The following is a 17,290-nucleotide window of genomic DNA, read 5'->3' on the forward strand; positions in this document are numbered from 1 at the left end:
TTAATTTATTTAAATTAAACTTTTTGTATTCCATATCTCCTCTGTACGTAAATTTTAGCTAAACATATAAATAATATTTTTTCAGCCACTCCACAAAGCACAGAATTGAAGAACATTCTTACCTCTACTTTTTTTGCTCATTATAGTATTTTCAGGTATAAGCCCATCTTTGTTAGTTTTCTTTAAATTGTTTCTTCTTTTTTACATTTACATGTTAAAATAAAATATAATACATTAAAATCTATAAAACAAATATTTGCTCAGTCAATAATTTTTTTTTTTTAATTTAAAACGTTATTAATATTTAAAATTTTCTTATAACGTTTTATCTGTTTGTTAATACAGTACTGTACTCATCATCATTTATCAAGTAGTATATCATTGAGTCCATGTAAAAGTAGTAGCGTGATTAAGAAAGAAAAAAGTACCACAGTTTCACCCCCTTTGGCCCAACCATCAAAAAGAACCACTGAACCACCAACATTAATAATGAATGGCTGACATGTGTCTGAATCGTCATTGAACAGTCCGCACAGTAATGCTGGCAGTAGCAGTGGTAGCAGTACCAGTATTGGCTGTTCCGTTGGACAGTGGAACATAACAGAAATCACCAAATTTAGATTATGTTAGAAAGCTGAAACAGTAACGACTGAAAATAAATTGTCAACACAAACTATAAGAGAAGTAACACCTGAAGGTTCAAATGTTTGTAGTATTAATAATAGCAGTGGTAATGATAACAACAACAACAATAATAATAGCATCAGTAGTTGTAGCAGCATTAGCCAGCTTAGTGGAAGTTCTGGTACGCATGATTAGAGTGGTTCCAGTGTGAATGGAAATAATAATAAAATGTGTGGGATGGTAACCGAAACAGTGAAACTGTCAATGAATTGTTCATAATGTCTTATAGAGGTTATGGTACATCAAGTGTTAATTCATGGAATGGTGGAAAAAGACGTTGATAATGATAAACAGTAACAGAGAAAACGCTCTCATCATAGTCTTTATGATGAAGACTTAGATAGAGGCAAGGTAAAGAAGGTGAAAAATTATGCATACTCATCAAAAAATGATAGTTGTAACAGTAATGGAAGACTGTATAATCCATTCCAGGAGCATCAAAATAGAAAAAAATCATGGCATGGTAGCAGCAGTAATGGTAGTAGTACTACTAATAGTAAAAGGCATTTTTTTACCAGAATTTTAATAATATTGACTGTTACAGAAACAACAACAGAATGGCTATAATCGTTGGCGGCACTGATGAAAGTTCTAGTCAGCTAAGTTTAAATATTTTTGGGTGCAGTTTAATGCTAAGAGGATTTACAATTAAAGAATGATGGATGTTTAAGGTTGATAATTAAATTTTGAAATAACATATTGTTGTTTGTGTATTCCGTACATGTACACTGGATTAATTTTGGTTAAATCATTTGTTGGTTTGCAGTGACCATTTCTTCATTTCTTTTTTTTTAGTCATTATCTTGTTACCACTTTTACTTCCTCTAGATGATCAAGTTTGGTCACCTTTCCAGCAACATTGGAGACCGTGGATGCAGCCTCCACGCACCAGTCCGAAGACCTCACTAAATCATTCAATCGGTAGCGACAGTACTTAAGTACAGTACTGTATTCACATATAGATATCATGTTATAAGAAAATTTTAAATATTTATAACATTTTATATTAGAAAAAAAAAATTATTGACTGAGAAAATATTTGTTTTATAGATTTTAATGTATTATATTCTATTTTAATGGGTAAATGTAAAAAATGAAGAAAAATTTTAAACAAAACATTACTGAAGATGGGCTTATGCCTGAAAGCGCTGTAATGAGCAAAAAAAAAGTAGAGGTAAGAATGTTCTTTTATTCTGTGCTTTGTGGACTGGCTGAAAAAATATTACATTACATGATTAGCTGATTTAAAATTTTTTGTGGATAAAAAATAAATTCTGTTTTTTATAAATGCTATCTTTTCTTTTAATGAGTTCTGAAGTTAATTAGTGTTAACTATAATTTGAACATTTAGTAGGTGATAATTGCTTAAATTTTTTTTTTTTTTTTTGTTGGCCACATAGGCTCATTTTAGTCAGTCCATTAACGAAGTCTGTTCTAAGGGACTGTTCAGGCCTTGCAGTCCTCCCAGTATGTTTTCATACATTCCAATCTCTGTGTTCTTTGGTGTTCATGTTGTGAGTTTCTTTCTTGTGAGTGTGAAGTGAGTGTTTTTGTCCTCGATTTTTTTCATTTAATTTTGTCTGTGGTGTCTTCTGGTATAAGGCCAATTTTCTTCAGATCCTCTCAAATTTCTCTGATCTCTCTGTATCCTGTCTTGGTGTTTTTCAGGTGGAGATTGTACTGTACCAGCTGTTTCAGAAGTTTTGAATCTTGCATCCTCATGATGTATCCAAAGAATCTTAGTCTCCTTTATGCATGGTATCAGTGATGTGTTCTAACTCTTCGTACATGACTGTTGGACCCCATCTATCTCTGCCCATCTTTCTGGTACTTTTTGTTTATGCAGGTTCTACCAATTCTTTCAATTTTCTGGAGTCTGTCAGTCTTTGTTTGTCCAGGTAGAAGAGTGTTGCTATATATGTGGCATTTGGTTTTAAAACTGTGTTATGTCTTATTTTTGCGTTTATGGATAGACGTTTTTACTTAGAGTGTACCGTTAATTTTTGTACTAGTTATTTTGTTTGTTCTTGTTTGTACCGAGGTATTGTCATTAAGCTTGTTAGTTATTATTTCTCTGAGGTTTTTGGTACATAATGTCTGTCTTTTCAAATGATTTGAAGCCAATTTGCAATGTTTAGAAAGTTTTAATACCTTTGTTTTAGCTTCATCGAAGTCATTTGTTGAGCAATGCCAAGTTGTCTACTAAACAAAGGCAGTTTGTTTTTAATTTTTGGCCTATTTTTATTTTTGGGAGACATTTTTTGTGACATTCCCTCACTGCCATTTCCAGAGCACAGTTGAATAGTACAGGTGAGAGTCCGTTGCCTTGGCGCAATCCTGTTTTGATCTCTGATTCCACGAGTTTGTCTCTGAATTTCATTTTTGACTTAGTGTTTTCTGAGGGTCAGTTTTATCAAGTTTATTGATTTTGGATCTAGTCCAAGGTATCATAGTATTTTTAGTAGGGATTCTCTGTGGATGCAGTTGTATGCTTTCTTGAAGTCTCCAAACATTATCACCATATCTCTGCTTCTTTTTCTCTTGTATTCCATGATTTACTTGAGACTCATCTGGTCCGGACAGCTTCTCCATGGTCTGTAACCTCCCTGGTATTCTTGTTCTTTCTCGAGTTGTAAACTGATCCTATTTAGGATGATTCTTCAAAGAATTTTACATGTTGTGTCTAGAAGTGAGATTCCCCTGTAGTTGCTAGAGTCTCTTTTGTCTGCTTTTTTGTGTAGCAGGTGGAAGAGGACTGTTGTCCAGTGTTCTGATAGTTGTTTGATCCAGGTGTTGACAAGCTGTTTATGAAGGGTGATTTTTGCTGTCATACTGCATGTTTCCAGATCTCTACAGAGGTCTGATCTTCTGCTACTTTGCAATTCTTTACCTTGCCCAGTGCTTGGTAGTAGACTTCTTTTGTAGTAGGAGGGTTGATGTTTTCTGGTGGTGGTGTCGAAGTTTAGGAGTTCTGTCAGTTTATCTCAATTTAGGAGTTTGTTGAAATATTTAGCCAGGATTTCTGTGTTGTCTAAATTGTTATGGGCTAGATTATGGTATTCATTGTTCAATAGTAGAGTTGGGGTTTGTATTTTTGGAGTTGTTTTTTGAAGGTTGTGTGGTAGTCTTTACTGAATTTTGTTTTAGTCTTGTCGATTTCACTGTTTGTATATGATGTTGTCTTTTTATTTTCCTTAAGGTTTAGTTGGTTTCTTTTCTTTGTTTTACTAGATTTTGGAAGGATGTTTCTGATTTTGGGATTGGTGTAATAGTCGTGCTTGATGTCTCTTCTCCACTGTTTCGTCGTATTTACTGTTCCACCATTGATGCTTTTTACAGAGTTTTATTGGAACCAATTTTTTGGGGTTTTGTTTAAGGTTGTTGACTAATTCTTCAAGTTGTATCCATGATTGTTATTTTTTTTTTTGGCAATGTAATTCTTGATGGTAGGGTAGGGTCTATTTTTCTTTCAGTTTTAGGGGCTTGGTTTTGTTGCTTCCTTTGGGAAGTGAATTTAATTTTGTCTATGTAGTGACTTAAGCCTGTGTCTACGCAGAGGAAAACTTTTACATTGTAGATCCTTTTCTGGTGGTGTTTGTCCATGAAGATATGCTTTAGTTGCCATTCTCCTTAAGTGTAGTCAGGGTCTTTCCATGTTTTGAGGTTTCCTCTTGATGTATGTGGATTTTAAGATTAAGTTGTGGTTTCTGCAGAGATTGATGAGTCTCAGTCTGTTTTCATTTGTTCTCTTTTGGAGAAAGATATCCCAATATCATTTTCCAATGATGTTGGGATATCTTTTTCTTTTATTTGACAATAAATAACCAACAAGTCTCAGATTTGTTGTTGAACATGATTTTTGGAGATGTTATTTTTGGTGTGGTCAAATAGATCCCAGAACTTTTCTGTTTCTTTACAGTCTTTAGGGGATTTGTTTTTATTATTAATGGGGGCATGGGCATTTGTTATGGTATTGATATTATTAAACGCAAGTGTTGAGAATGTGACTTGAATTCTTGTACAAAGTTTATTATTTTGAGACTGTTCCAAACTATGGGACACTTTTCATCACTGTCTTCCCAAGTAAATGTTTGTAGAGCCTATAGAATTTCTTTGTTGGTCCGTTAGGTTGATTATTATTTTTAGTTCACTAGTCTGCATGAGTGAGTGTACATTGTGTGTAGAAATTTAGGTGATTTTCTTCAGTTTGATTTTGGATTCTGTATTGCTGTTGTTTGTGTGTGCAGTGTTAGGGCATTCCAATGTTTCCAATCACATGTTATCTTCTAAGCGGCAGCCCACTGTATCCAAATGCTGCCTTCTCTGAACTCTGGTGTTGCTTGATTCAGCAAGGGAGTATTCCTTAAAAGACCTTTTATGGTTGACTGTCAAGGGGTCACCTTGACAAGGTCTCACCTGTGGTGAGACTAGATCCCAAGTTACAACTCTAGATGTAATCTAGTGAGGTGATGGTGCGGTATGACTTGATAGATTAAGTTGTGAAGTTTGTATTGATTCAGTTCACCAGACAAATTTCTCCTTTTTGTTCTGGATATATCCAAACATACGTACCTCTTGGATGCTCAATCTGACGTTTGTAAATTCTTATGTTGGAGAAAAGTTAAAAAGTCCAATCCTAAACATGACATCCTTTAAATGTTTTGTAAATGATACTGAAAATTCAAATTATTGAAGTATGTTATTTGAAGATTTAGCAATTATCAAATAAAGTATGGCAAATTATTTTTCCTTTATTATTTAAATTATGAATATTAGTAAAAATCACAAAAAGCAGATGATAAAAGTTAGTTTTGAAGGAAGATAAATTTAATTTTTTGGTTATTGTGTAGTAAATAAAAAATAAATATATGCTTTATTATAGGCATGATGATGTGATAGGTATTCTTAATTTGAATGTCTGGGGTCAGGTATATTGGTATCTTATTTATTGCTGTAAGTTCTTAGACACCAGGTTGGTCTAGCGGTGGTGAACTTATCATCACAAATCCGTTGATTTCAAAGTCAAGAGTTCTAAGGTTCAAATCCTAGTAAAGGCAGTTACTTTTATATGAATTTGAATACTAGATCATGGATACTGGTGTTCTTTGGTGGTTGGGTTTCAATTAACCATACATCTCAGGAATGGTCAACCTGAGACTTTAGAAGACTACAATTCATTTACATTCATACATATCATATTCATTCATCCACTGAAGTAATACCTGATGATGGTTCAGGAAGCTAAACAGAAAAAGAATATAGGTTCTTACAAAGGCTTGTGGTACATCATGATATGGTTTTCTGCATTTGAATTTTTTTTTTTTGTAGAATTTGGTACTTTTTTTACGCATTAAAGTACAGTAAAGGTTTTTTATTTTTATATTTAATGTTTTAATATTTATATTAGAAAAATAATAATTAGTTTTTTTAATTTATTGTGTTAATATCTCCCAATACATTGAATTGACTTCACGATTATCATTGAATTGAATTTACTTGAAGAAGAATATCTATGGTAAAAATTCCTATCTCTCTCTCTCATCTTATCTCAAATTTTTTATTATCTTTTATTTTTGACATTATTTCTTGATAATTTCTTCAGTTTAACATATTTTATTTCATCCTAGTAATTATTAGTCTTTTTCAGTATTTGTAAAAGATTTGTTTCCTCAATTATAATTGCATTTCACTCTACATTTTTGATAGTTGCATGTTTCTTTTCCCTTTTTATTTTTTTTTTTAATCATAGATCTCTGCATTCACCTGCTTTTCCTATCTTGTATATTAATTAGACATAATTTTATGAGAAAGATTTTTATAAAAAAAGTGTATTAATACTATTCAATTTTATCATTAATTTAAGTAGATCTTTTCTGATTTATTTAAAAAAATTGGGTATTATTGCTTTAAAAATACCAGTGAATAGATCGCTAATTCTTTTGTTGTACATTTTTGAAAATATGTAAAGCTCAATGACCACATGCATCTAAATGTGAAACACATGTCTGTGATAGAGGACATAACCGGACTACTTGTAAAGAACATGATCTATATGATCCTATTGTTAGAAATGATCAGTGAAAAAAATGACCAAAGCATTTTTTCACTGATAATTTCTAACACTATAACTCCTCTTTGTTCAGATTTTTAGAAAAAATTATTTAGGTCAGTACATTCAATTATTTACTCATTTACTTAAATACCTGATACACTACTTTATTTTAAGTTGATACCTGCTATTTGATGTATTTTGTTATTTTCCTGATATACTATCTTATCTTTTAACCAAGCTGATAAGATTCTCATTTACTTAGTTAAATATAACTACAACCCAAAATTTTCCATTATGTTCATATTTACAATAGTTACATCCCCAATTCAGAATGCCATTACATAATGAACATAACTCACTTTGTTCTACCAAATCTACATAGAAAGTGTTAATTAATCGAATTAATAAGCTGTGAATTACAACATAACATTATTGGTACTTGGTGAAATTAGAATATTATTTTAGTTTTATTACATGTTCTGCATGTAATAAAACTAAAATATGGTACACACATGTTATAAATATTCATATTATAATCATCATATCATTTGTTTTTATTCTGTTAATTATAGTTTTGATACATGTACAGAACACATGGTTGCAAAGTATAATTATTTTCATTTTACATTTTAAAAAAAAATCTTATTTAAGTGAATTAAAAATAATTTATACCTTTTTTTATTTAAAGAGAAGTGTGTTTTGGCTAGCTTAATATATTATAGTCAGTTTATATATTTAAATTTTATATTATTAATTAAATACTCGTTAAATTTATGTTTATTTCCTTATACAAAGTAAAAGAAGAGTATTGTGATCGTGAAAAATTTCGGTTTTCAGATTTCAACAGAAATATCAATTTTAACCATCCCTGAATCCATTTTGACTAGTTTTGGTGTGATGTTTGTACGTATGTATGTATCTCGCATAATTCAAAAACAATTAGCTGTAGAATGTTGAAATTTAGAATTTAGGACTGTTGTAATATCTAGTTGTGCAACCTTCCTTTTGATTGCAATCGACTGGACCAAAAGTGTCCAAAAAAGCCCAAAAACTAAAAAAATTTGGATTTCGGATTTCAGTAATCAGCCCTCTTTGAGAGAGAGCTTTTCAATGATATATCATAAGTGGTACTTATTTTCATTGGTTCCAGAGTTATAGCCAAATAAAATTTTAATTAATGAAATATTTGAATCGTACAAGGGGAAGGCACATCGGTTCAAATCCAACTTATTTCCTTCTTTTTTTTTTAATTTAAATGTATTGATGTATTAATAATTATTAACTTCTTATTGTAAAAAATTATGTATATGTAATTTAATAGGCATACAAGGAAGTCATGTGGTATCCACATCAGATTTTTTAATAATAAAATTATATTTTGTAAAAATACTTTCTGAAGTTGTTTATCTAACTTGTGATATTTTTTTTAATTTTACTGCGATATGTAACACTGATAGGCTGGTATTCCCAGTACTGTAATCAGTTAAACATTATTTCTTAGTGTGAAGTATTCCAACTTCTGCTTACATGAGCCTGACAATGTTTAAGCGATAAATGTGTCACTTTAATGTAGCTTACATTCTTACACACACATATGCACTAATATATAAATATTTATATGTTATATTTATATACATTTATGTTACTGATTTGTGTTCTTGATGAATGTTATTTAGGATGTGTATATGAATATGTTTTGTTAATGTGGCCTGTAAAAAATTACTATTATTAAACATAAAGGTTACACTTTATCTGGGCAAAATAAATACTTATTTTTCTTCTAATACAGAATTAAAAGGTTTATTATTGTCAAGATTTAAATTTTGAGTTGAATTTTTATTGAGATTTAATAATTCAATGATTACAGTAGTAATTGCATATCTCACTGTCGCCAGTGAGCGTTTGTGTTGAAAACAATTGTTTATTTTAGTTAAAAATTATCTGTTGCAGGATTGTAATTTACACTGATTTATTAGTTTTGAAATCAGCATAGTTTCCTTATAGAATAAAAAATAAAAAAGTGTTGATCCATTTATATTAAATACTGTACAATTAATTTTCCTATTACAAATTGGACTATAGTTATTGTTGCTTTATCATTGGTACAATTTGACGATCTCTTATTTTGTATTAATGAATTGTATTTGTAATAGTAAGTCAGAGTAGTACACCGCCATAAAGAAATATGTTCTTTAGTTAGCATATTTTTTCTCCTCAGTATGTATAGCATAATATTTAATAATTTTAATTAAACGTTAGTATTGAAGTTTTCTATTTCTTTATACCAGGTGAGTTAAAATCTACTTAACATCCCATATAAAAATTGAATTTACTTATACAGGAAAAAATTGAACTCATAAAACATCTTTACCATTGCCAAATGTCTTTTTGTTTTTGTCATCCATCATCACCTGCCATCTTGAATTCAACTGAGAATTTTTAAATATTATTAATCTGATCATGTGAAACACCAAATAACAAAATAACTCTTATATGGATTCAATGATATATTACATTTCTTTTTATTTAATTGAGTGTTACACTGTAATCATCAGCTCACCACCATTTATAGAATTCAACTTCATGATAGGGTCATTTGCTAGAGATATTTTTGAAACTGAGCTCAATAAGAGTGCCATTGGTACTCATGCAAGGTCCAAACAATTAAGATCATGGTTTCTGTTTTTTCAAAAATTTACTATTAGTAATGTTTGGTTTATAGTGTTTCATTTAGTACAGATTATATGGTAATTAATATTTTTTACTATTATTCAGTAATATCTCATTAATATTTATGTTATAAGGTAGGTCATATAAGATTTTCTCATGTTATTCTTATTGCCATTATTAAATAATTAATAAAGTGATATTTGTTGAATGTACTATCTATCTATCTATATGTATATATAATTTCTAGAAATAATCACATTGAATTAATATTTATTTTCTGAGCTCAGCTATAATAAATAGGACTTGTATTTATTAATTTTTATTTCTCAATAACAGAGGTGTACCCCTTTAGGTGTTTTTTCCATTCTAAATACATAGTTGTGTAATTAAACTGGTCATGAATAATAAAAGTACATATTATGCCTATTTATTTGGGATATCTATTTTGACTGTACATTCTTAGCATTCATATATCCTTTCTTTCATACCTAACCTAACCATTTCTTTTTTTTTTTGAAAAAAGAAATTGAAAAAATGTATATATTTGCCACTAAGTATTAGTCTGTGAAAATCTGGTGTCAGTTCAGGTAAATTTATATTTACAACTCTTTATAATGACTAGTAAATAAATGTTTACTAATTTCACATTTAATGTACCCACTTGCCTATATATTCAAAATCATTCTTATAATTAATATTTCCTTGTTAAGAATTTTGTTTTTTCTTAGTAGTGATATAATTACAAATTTCTTTTTCTGTATCTATGTTTTTAAATACTGGCCAATAAACTGTTTCTTGCATCTCATTTGTTTTACTGCTTCTTATAAATATTGTCTCTATTTACAATAATTTGTGTGTATGCATAATTTGTATTTATTATTTTTGTCTGGATAAATTGGATGAAATGCAGTGCAATTTATTTAAATTATTAATATTTTATGTAATTACTGTAATTACTATTTTTGCTTTTGTTTCTTTTTGCTTCAGAAGTCAAGCAGTAAAACGGGAAGCAAAAGACATGCGAGATCACGGTCTGTCAGTTCACAAGACAGGTATGATTTTTATTAAGAAAACGATTTATTTATTTTTTTTAATTTTATTATAGCAAGTGCTGTAGCTCATTATAAAATTTTTGGTATTTTTCAAATAAATCTTAAATGAAATTAATTTGCTATAATATCAAAATATATTTGGGTTCTTTTATATGATATTTAAGTTAGTATGTGGGACTTTTTTATTACATATATTTATATACTGTCGTGGTTATTTAGCAGAATGTAATTATGATTATTTATCTCAGTTAAAAGAAAATCAATGTTATTTTTTTTCTTAAAAAGGTATCAAGTTTTATCAGCTTATCAACAAAAAGCAATCTGGTTGGTCGGTCTATTCTATTAGATCAAAATTCTTATCTAATCCTGCTGGTACTTGATGAAAATTTTCAGTTTCATAAATGTCATTGAGGTTATGAATTTAACATTTACTACTGAAAGAGTTAAAAAAATAATCCAAATTTAAATTTAAAGCGGCAAGTGTTTGTTTTAAAGTTTGTATTTCAGTAAGGTATTTGTAAAAGTATTTAAGACGTTATTTAAATTTTGAAAAAGTAATACAAAAATTTTCAGTCTGATATATCTTTAATTGAACAGCAAAGTTGAAAGTGATTTTTTTAATCTGGATGCAGATTCTTGTCCTTACCTTGAAATTTGCAGCCATTTTTTGTAATGATTATTTTTCTGTCCATGAAGTATGTGAGGACTGTTCTGAAAACTACATTGTTCAATCTCGAAAGGAAAAATATATTTATATTAAGATATGAAGAACTTGGTATCCACAGTCTTTTGTGTACAAAAAGTGACTAAAACATTTTTGCAGTGAAAATGACTGTTCTTTCATTAGCAGAACTGTAGCACCATCTTGATGAAACCAATCTTTTCCTTTAACATTCAATAAATTGATCGGTCACTATAAACTTCATCTTCTTATAGTTTTACCTGAAAATAAAAACATAGTACACAGCAGTGGGAGATTGTATACACCAAAATGCTGGTTTAATGTAAGTGAGGATTTTCACTGTTCACAGTTGGCTTGTAAACCAAAATAATCATGATCCATTATCTCAGTTCAGTTTTCAGCAACAAAAGATCAAGACTAATATCAATATTGCATATATTTTTCACTCATTATTGCATAATGTAATTTTTTCAACTCATTAACAATATCTATGTGGTGAGCATGCAATTTCAACGTTTTGTATTAGCTGTTGACAATCCAGTCTGTAAAGATAACTTCCTTAAAGATTTTCTGGTTGAGAAAGTCATTCTTTCACATTCTCAAGGATTTCAGCAGTTAACAATGACAGTCGGCATGTGCTATTTTGATTCAGTATGCTCTCAGTCGTAAAAAATGTTGTATCAAACATGTTATTGTTAACTTAATGGTAATCGTAGACTGAGGAAATTTCAACTTAGATTCATTATTATGCATGAAAAAATATACAGTAAACATACCCTTATACTTCCAAAAGTATGTAGCCCTCATATCACAAAGAATGGATAATGAAGTGAGTGACAAGGGTGTTTTGATTCCTAGTACAGCTTATGTCAAGTACAGTGTTGCTATTTGGCAAGTAGTTAACTGAAAAAAAAATTCCCCTGTACATTCATACCACATTTACTTACCAAATATCATTTGTAATAACCGATTAATTAGTGAATTACTTCATCTGACTGGTGGAATACATAATATACCCATTTATAATAATAGGATATTCCAATACAAAGACTAGTTCATTTTGTTTTATGTTACAATTAATTACTATACTAAGTAGCATTACAAAGAAATTTGATCCTTAGTAAAGGGCAGTGTAGTGACTAATTCCTCTCAAAAATAAGTATTAGTCAGTTTATCAGTGATGAAAATATTCCATTCTTGTTTACTGCTCAAAATGTTATAGTGTTCATTTAACTGAGATACTTGTGATTTTATTTATGTTTTTTTACCTGAATTAAGTAAAATATAAGTGAATTATATTAATTACGAAAAAGTGTTGTTTTTTACCTTGATCATCATATTTTCTAATTGTGGACATTATGCTGTAATGAACTATTTCAAATGAGCAAGAATGTTCTTAGTTACTTTGGATTAATAGATTTGTAATCTTTGCAAAAGAAGTTATTTTTTGTTAATCGATTAAATTGCCTACTCAATATTATTTACAAATCGTGTTAATCTATAGGTGATTAATTAATTAAATAAAAATTTATTAAATTAACATATTAATTAATTTATCAGTTATTATATTTCATAATTATTTTAAAACAGTAGGTTAGATATAACTATAATCCATTCTTTACATGAAAAATAAAAAATTTGAAATGATCTTTGTTTGTAGGAAATTTTTTGTTTTCATGTATAATTTGAGTTCTAAAGACAATAACCATTAGTTTTATGAAAAATCAAGTGTATCATGTGCATGCCACATGTATGTTTATAGATCGTGTTAATATGCAGATGTTAGTGAAGTCAAGGTGATTTTATTTTCATCTGATATTTATTTTATTATGTCTGTAACTTAAGTTTTACAACGATTTGAGTTGTATTTATAATTAAATTTGATAACTGTTTATTATATTTTTGAATTATCAGTGCTTTATATTAATGGACATGTTCTTAAGAATCTTTTTATGTACATGCACATGAGTTTATTTTATAAGTAAATTATTATGTATTAAATATTTTATTTATATTTTCTTTTGTTATTTTACTAATGGTCTTTTTCTGTTTAACACACTTCTATTAATTGTAATTCCATTCTTTATCTCCATTGACCTACCCTTTATTTATTTATTATACGTAAATATCTTCTTTTTTTAAAAAAATATCTAGTGTTTTACTAACATTTTTCATTTAGAAAGAATGTTTTTAACTCCATTGTATTTATAAATTTATTGAATTAGATTTTTCAATGTCCCAAAAATTTTCATTTTTTACTTCTTGCAGATTTTTGGGATGCATCATCAAATGAAGGTAAAAAAGTAGTTTAGTTTTATTGGTAAACTATTTTTTGTTAATCTGAAAAAAGTAGCTTCTTTATTAGAAGTTCTGTAATTATTTTAATAAGTTCTGTTTACGTTATTTCTTTTTTTTATCTCTTCTAGATATCATATCAATTTTACTAATTTTTTTTTTAAAGGCAGTGTATATTCAGTATTATTGTAATAACTTTTATTTTATCGCAGAATTTTTATTCATCAATTTAAAAAAGTAATAAAGAATTTTAATGAAAAGTATTATACTTTAACACACTAGTAATGTTTTGACAGTGAGTACTCAGAATTTTGTGAGAAGCTAAAAAATTATTGAATATTGACTAATAATAATAATAACAATTTGTTAAAAATTGGGAAACCATTAATGAATAAAAATTAAATTATTTCAGATTTGTAATTTCTGGATGCAGTCTAAATGTTTCTTTTATTATTATATTTTACAAGAATGAATTGTATATTACATCATGTCTTGTCTGCATCAAATGAATAATTGTGTTAGTTTTGGTTGTTTTTAACAGTATAAAATATATATCCCAAAGGTCATAATTATTCTCCTGTATTGAAATTTCAAAAATCTTTGAGTGTAAGAGTTTATTTAGAATTAGTAAGGATACTATAGCACACCTTAGCAATTGAATAGAAAGGTAAATTAATAATTTAGCTAAGTAATCTAATGCATTGCTTTTGTAGTGCCCTCTACTTCATCAGCAACAAAATTAATATACATGGTCTTTATTACAAAAATATAAGAGTTCAGTAATTAGTGACAAATGATTGAGAAAAAAAATTATTTTGTTCAATGACTAGTACACCTGCTCATTGTTGCCGAACTTGGTGCTACATAAAAACTATTTTGAGAGGACAAAACAAAACAAAAAATTTTATGCTGCAAGATCAGGACTGTAAGGTGGTTGTAATAACACTTCCCAACCAATTTCCCATGTCGTTTGAACAGTATGGTGGATACCGTTATCGTCCAGATTACTATATCAGATTATTATTTTGAGAGAGAGAGAGAGAGAGAGACAGGATGTTCCTCCTTGTTACAGGTTTCACTTCATTTTGTAGCATGTTAATAGTATTCACTGTTGATTGTATGTTGTTCTTCCAAATAATTGCAGTAAGTTGAGACTTTATAATCCCAAAATATTAGTAATCTTCACCAGTTGATGCGTAAATTTTGGATTTTTTCTTTGCAAGTGAACTAGAATGTTTCCATTCCGTACTCTGATGTTTGGATTCTGACTCAGAGCGTTAATCTGAGTTTCATCACAACTTATGTGATGTAAAAAAGCATTACCTTCCACAAAAAAATTTGTCTAAGGTCCGTAAAAATATGAATTTTGATGTCTGTGATTTTAAGTCTGCTGTCTCTGAATCTACTTGAACACCTTTTGCAGTTATTTAGCTTATCATGGATAATGGAATAGACGTGCTAATAGCTGCAATACTAATTTCAGCAACTTCCCAAATTTTTATGTACCTGCCCTTATGAGTAAGACAATTAATGTGATTTTACAAAGCACCCATTGAAACTTTCCATTAGTGTCTTTTGCTAAAATGAAAATCTGACATTTTTACAAATTTGATCAATTAATACACTTCTTATCACAAAAAGAGTGACTGACTTTTGGCAGGTTTTATATCTTCAGAAAATAAAAGTCTTATCATAACATGCTGTTCTTCTGCAGTACACGTTTCAAGTGGAACCAAAGTTTTGAAATAAAGAAAAAATGTTATAAATGAAGTAAAGAAAAATTTTTATAATAATTGAAATCTTTTTCAAACAGCTTATATTTTCTGTCACAGAATGCCAGCTTGAATATCAGACTCTTTCAGTTTATTCTATTGAATCGTTTTTCCATTATTGTTGTATTTATCTCTTTAATTATTTAACAACCACCACATTTACATTTATGCAGTTAGAAGTATAGATAAAGTGAAATTTCTTCGGTCATAACATGAACATGTTACTTTTCTTCAGTCATAACACAAACATGTTATATCTATTATTTTTTAAAACTGAACTTTGCTTTATGATAAAGATAATTTATTATTTGTATTATCGCTAAAAAAGCGGCATATAATACAAAATTTCTTCAGAAAGAAATAGAAAGGTAAATTTTTTATTTAAAATATATTAGTATAAATCTCCTCCCCTCTTGGGTTACATGTGTAGTATTATGCAAATAGCTTCTCTTGAATTCTTGTAGAAGTTGTCCCTCTAAAAGATTACAGCCAAAAAGAAAAATACAATTGAAATAATGTTGGTTTACATTGGAGATGTAAATTAATTATCTATTAGTGATTTTTTTTTAACCCTTTCTATAAATTGAATAATAAAAAATATAACTAACTATCACAACATATTTTAATGACTAGTATGTTTGTTTTTTTTTTTATATTGTATAAGCCCATGTTTTATTAAATGTCTTATGGTGGCATAGAATTATATTTGATGTAACAGTATGTTTGATAAAATTTTTTTAAATTATCAAAGTTAAATATAAACACTAGGTATAGGAAGTAGAATCTAATGATTTTACTTAATACTGTTAATCCCTGAAGCTCAAGAATTGTATTTAATTAAAAATCTGCTCTTAATTAATTGATATATATGAGGGCGGTCCAGAAAATAACTAGCGTGGAGCTGGGTAGGGATAGAGTCGCCATCTTGGCATCAAAACGTTTCTACACTCAGTACGCATCAAGCTGTCATAGCATGTAGGCTGTGATTTTTCTACTTTGTTCATTCTGAGTTATTGAAATATGCGCTTCAATAGAAACTCTCGCGAGTTGTAAGGTGCATTCAGTGATAAGGTTTTTACTGGCAAAAAACCTCAAGCCAATTGAAATTCATCAGCAACTTTTTGAGCTGTATGGAGATGGAATATTGAGTGAAGGTGGGGTGAGGCAGTGGTGCATTCAATTTAAAAATGGCTACACCAATGTTCATGATGAGGACCATAGTGGTCGGCTTAGCCTTGTGACTGATGAACTGAGATGAAAATCAATGATAAAATTCATGAAAATCGCCACATTACGATTACGGAACTCTCGCTTCATTCCCTCAAATTTCACAAAGTTTACTGCATGAAATTGTTTCAGGGAAGCTTGGCTATCACAACTTTTGTGCAAGACGGGTGCCAAAAATCTAAGGCGGCAGATTTCTACAGAGAAGGAATTGAAAAGCTTGTGCGTCATTATGATAAGTGACTTAATTTAAATGGCGACTATGTAGAAAAATAGTTTAAAATTGTCCCTTTCAAATGTATATAATAAAATTTTTTTTTTTTTATTTGGTTGGTTTTTTATTTCAAAATGTAGGTTACTCTCTGGACAGTCCTCGTGTGTGTGTGTGTGTGTGTGTATATATATATATAAATTATTATAGAAGTTACAAATAGCTGGACTAACACTAACATATAATTTAAATGTATACTTTATTCTGTTGTAAAGGATTACAAAAGGAAATTTATCAAATGCTGGATTAATTATGTTTAAGATTAAAACATATTATGTAATGAAGTTAATATGTTAAAATACTTAGAGACAAATTATGAAATAAATGAGGTGCGGTTCATAAAGACTAGCAGTTATGGCTGGCTAGTGTGACCATATGATGTCGGTGCCTAAAGCAAGTGGTTTTTAGAACCGCACTTGAAAACAAATAATTTATTTAACATTTTTTTATTACTGTCATTAATTATTTTTTATGATAATTATTTACTATTTCTGTGATAGACATTTGATAAATGATTGGTCAATTTGCAGAAACAAACTTTAGTTTATCCTTATAAGTGTACAGTATCATTATGAAATTATGAATTAA

At 29.0% G+C, this 17,290-nt stretch overlaps 1 protein-coding gene across 5 annotated transcripts in view; it reads left to right on the forward strand.

The window, feature by feature from the left end:
- The window catches only part of Srrm234 (Serine-arginine repetitive matrix 2/3/4), a 203,751-nt gene that overhangs the window by 164,912 nt on the left and 21,549 nt on the right, over positions 1-17,290 (forward strand). For all 5 annotated transcript variants that reach the window (XM_075364599.1, XM_075364597.1, XM_075364598.1 and 2 more), the window contains one exon: positions 10,394-10,458. In XM_075364599.1, the coding sequence (XP_075220714.1) occupies positions 10,394-10,458 (65 nt within the window). The remainder of the gene's footprint in view (positions 1-10,393; positions 10,459-17,290) is intronic.

The sequence above is a fragment of the Lycorma delicatula genome, chromosome 4, assembly GCF_047948215.1.
Source record: "Lycorma delicatula isolate Av1 chromosome 4, ASM4794821v1, whole genome shotgun sequence".
In the NCBI taxonomy this organism is placed as follows: domain Eukaryota; kingdom Metazoa; phylum Arthropoda; class Insecta; order Hemiptera; family Fulgoridae; genus Lycorma; species Lycorma delicatula.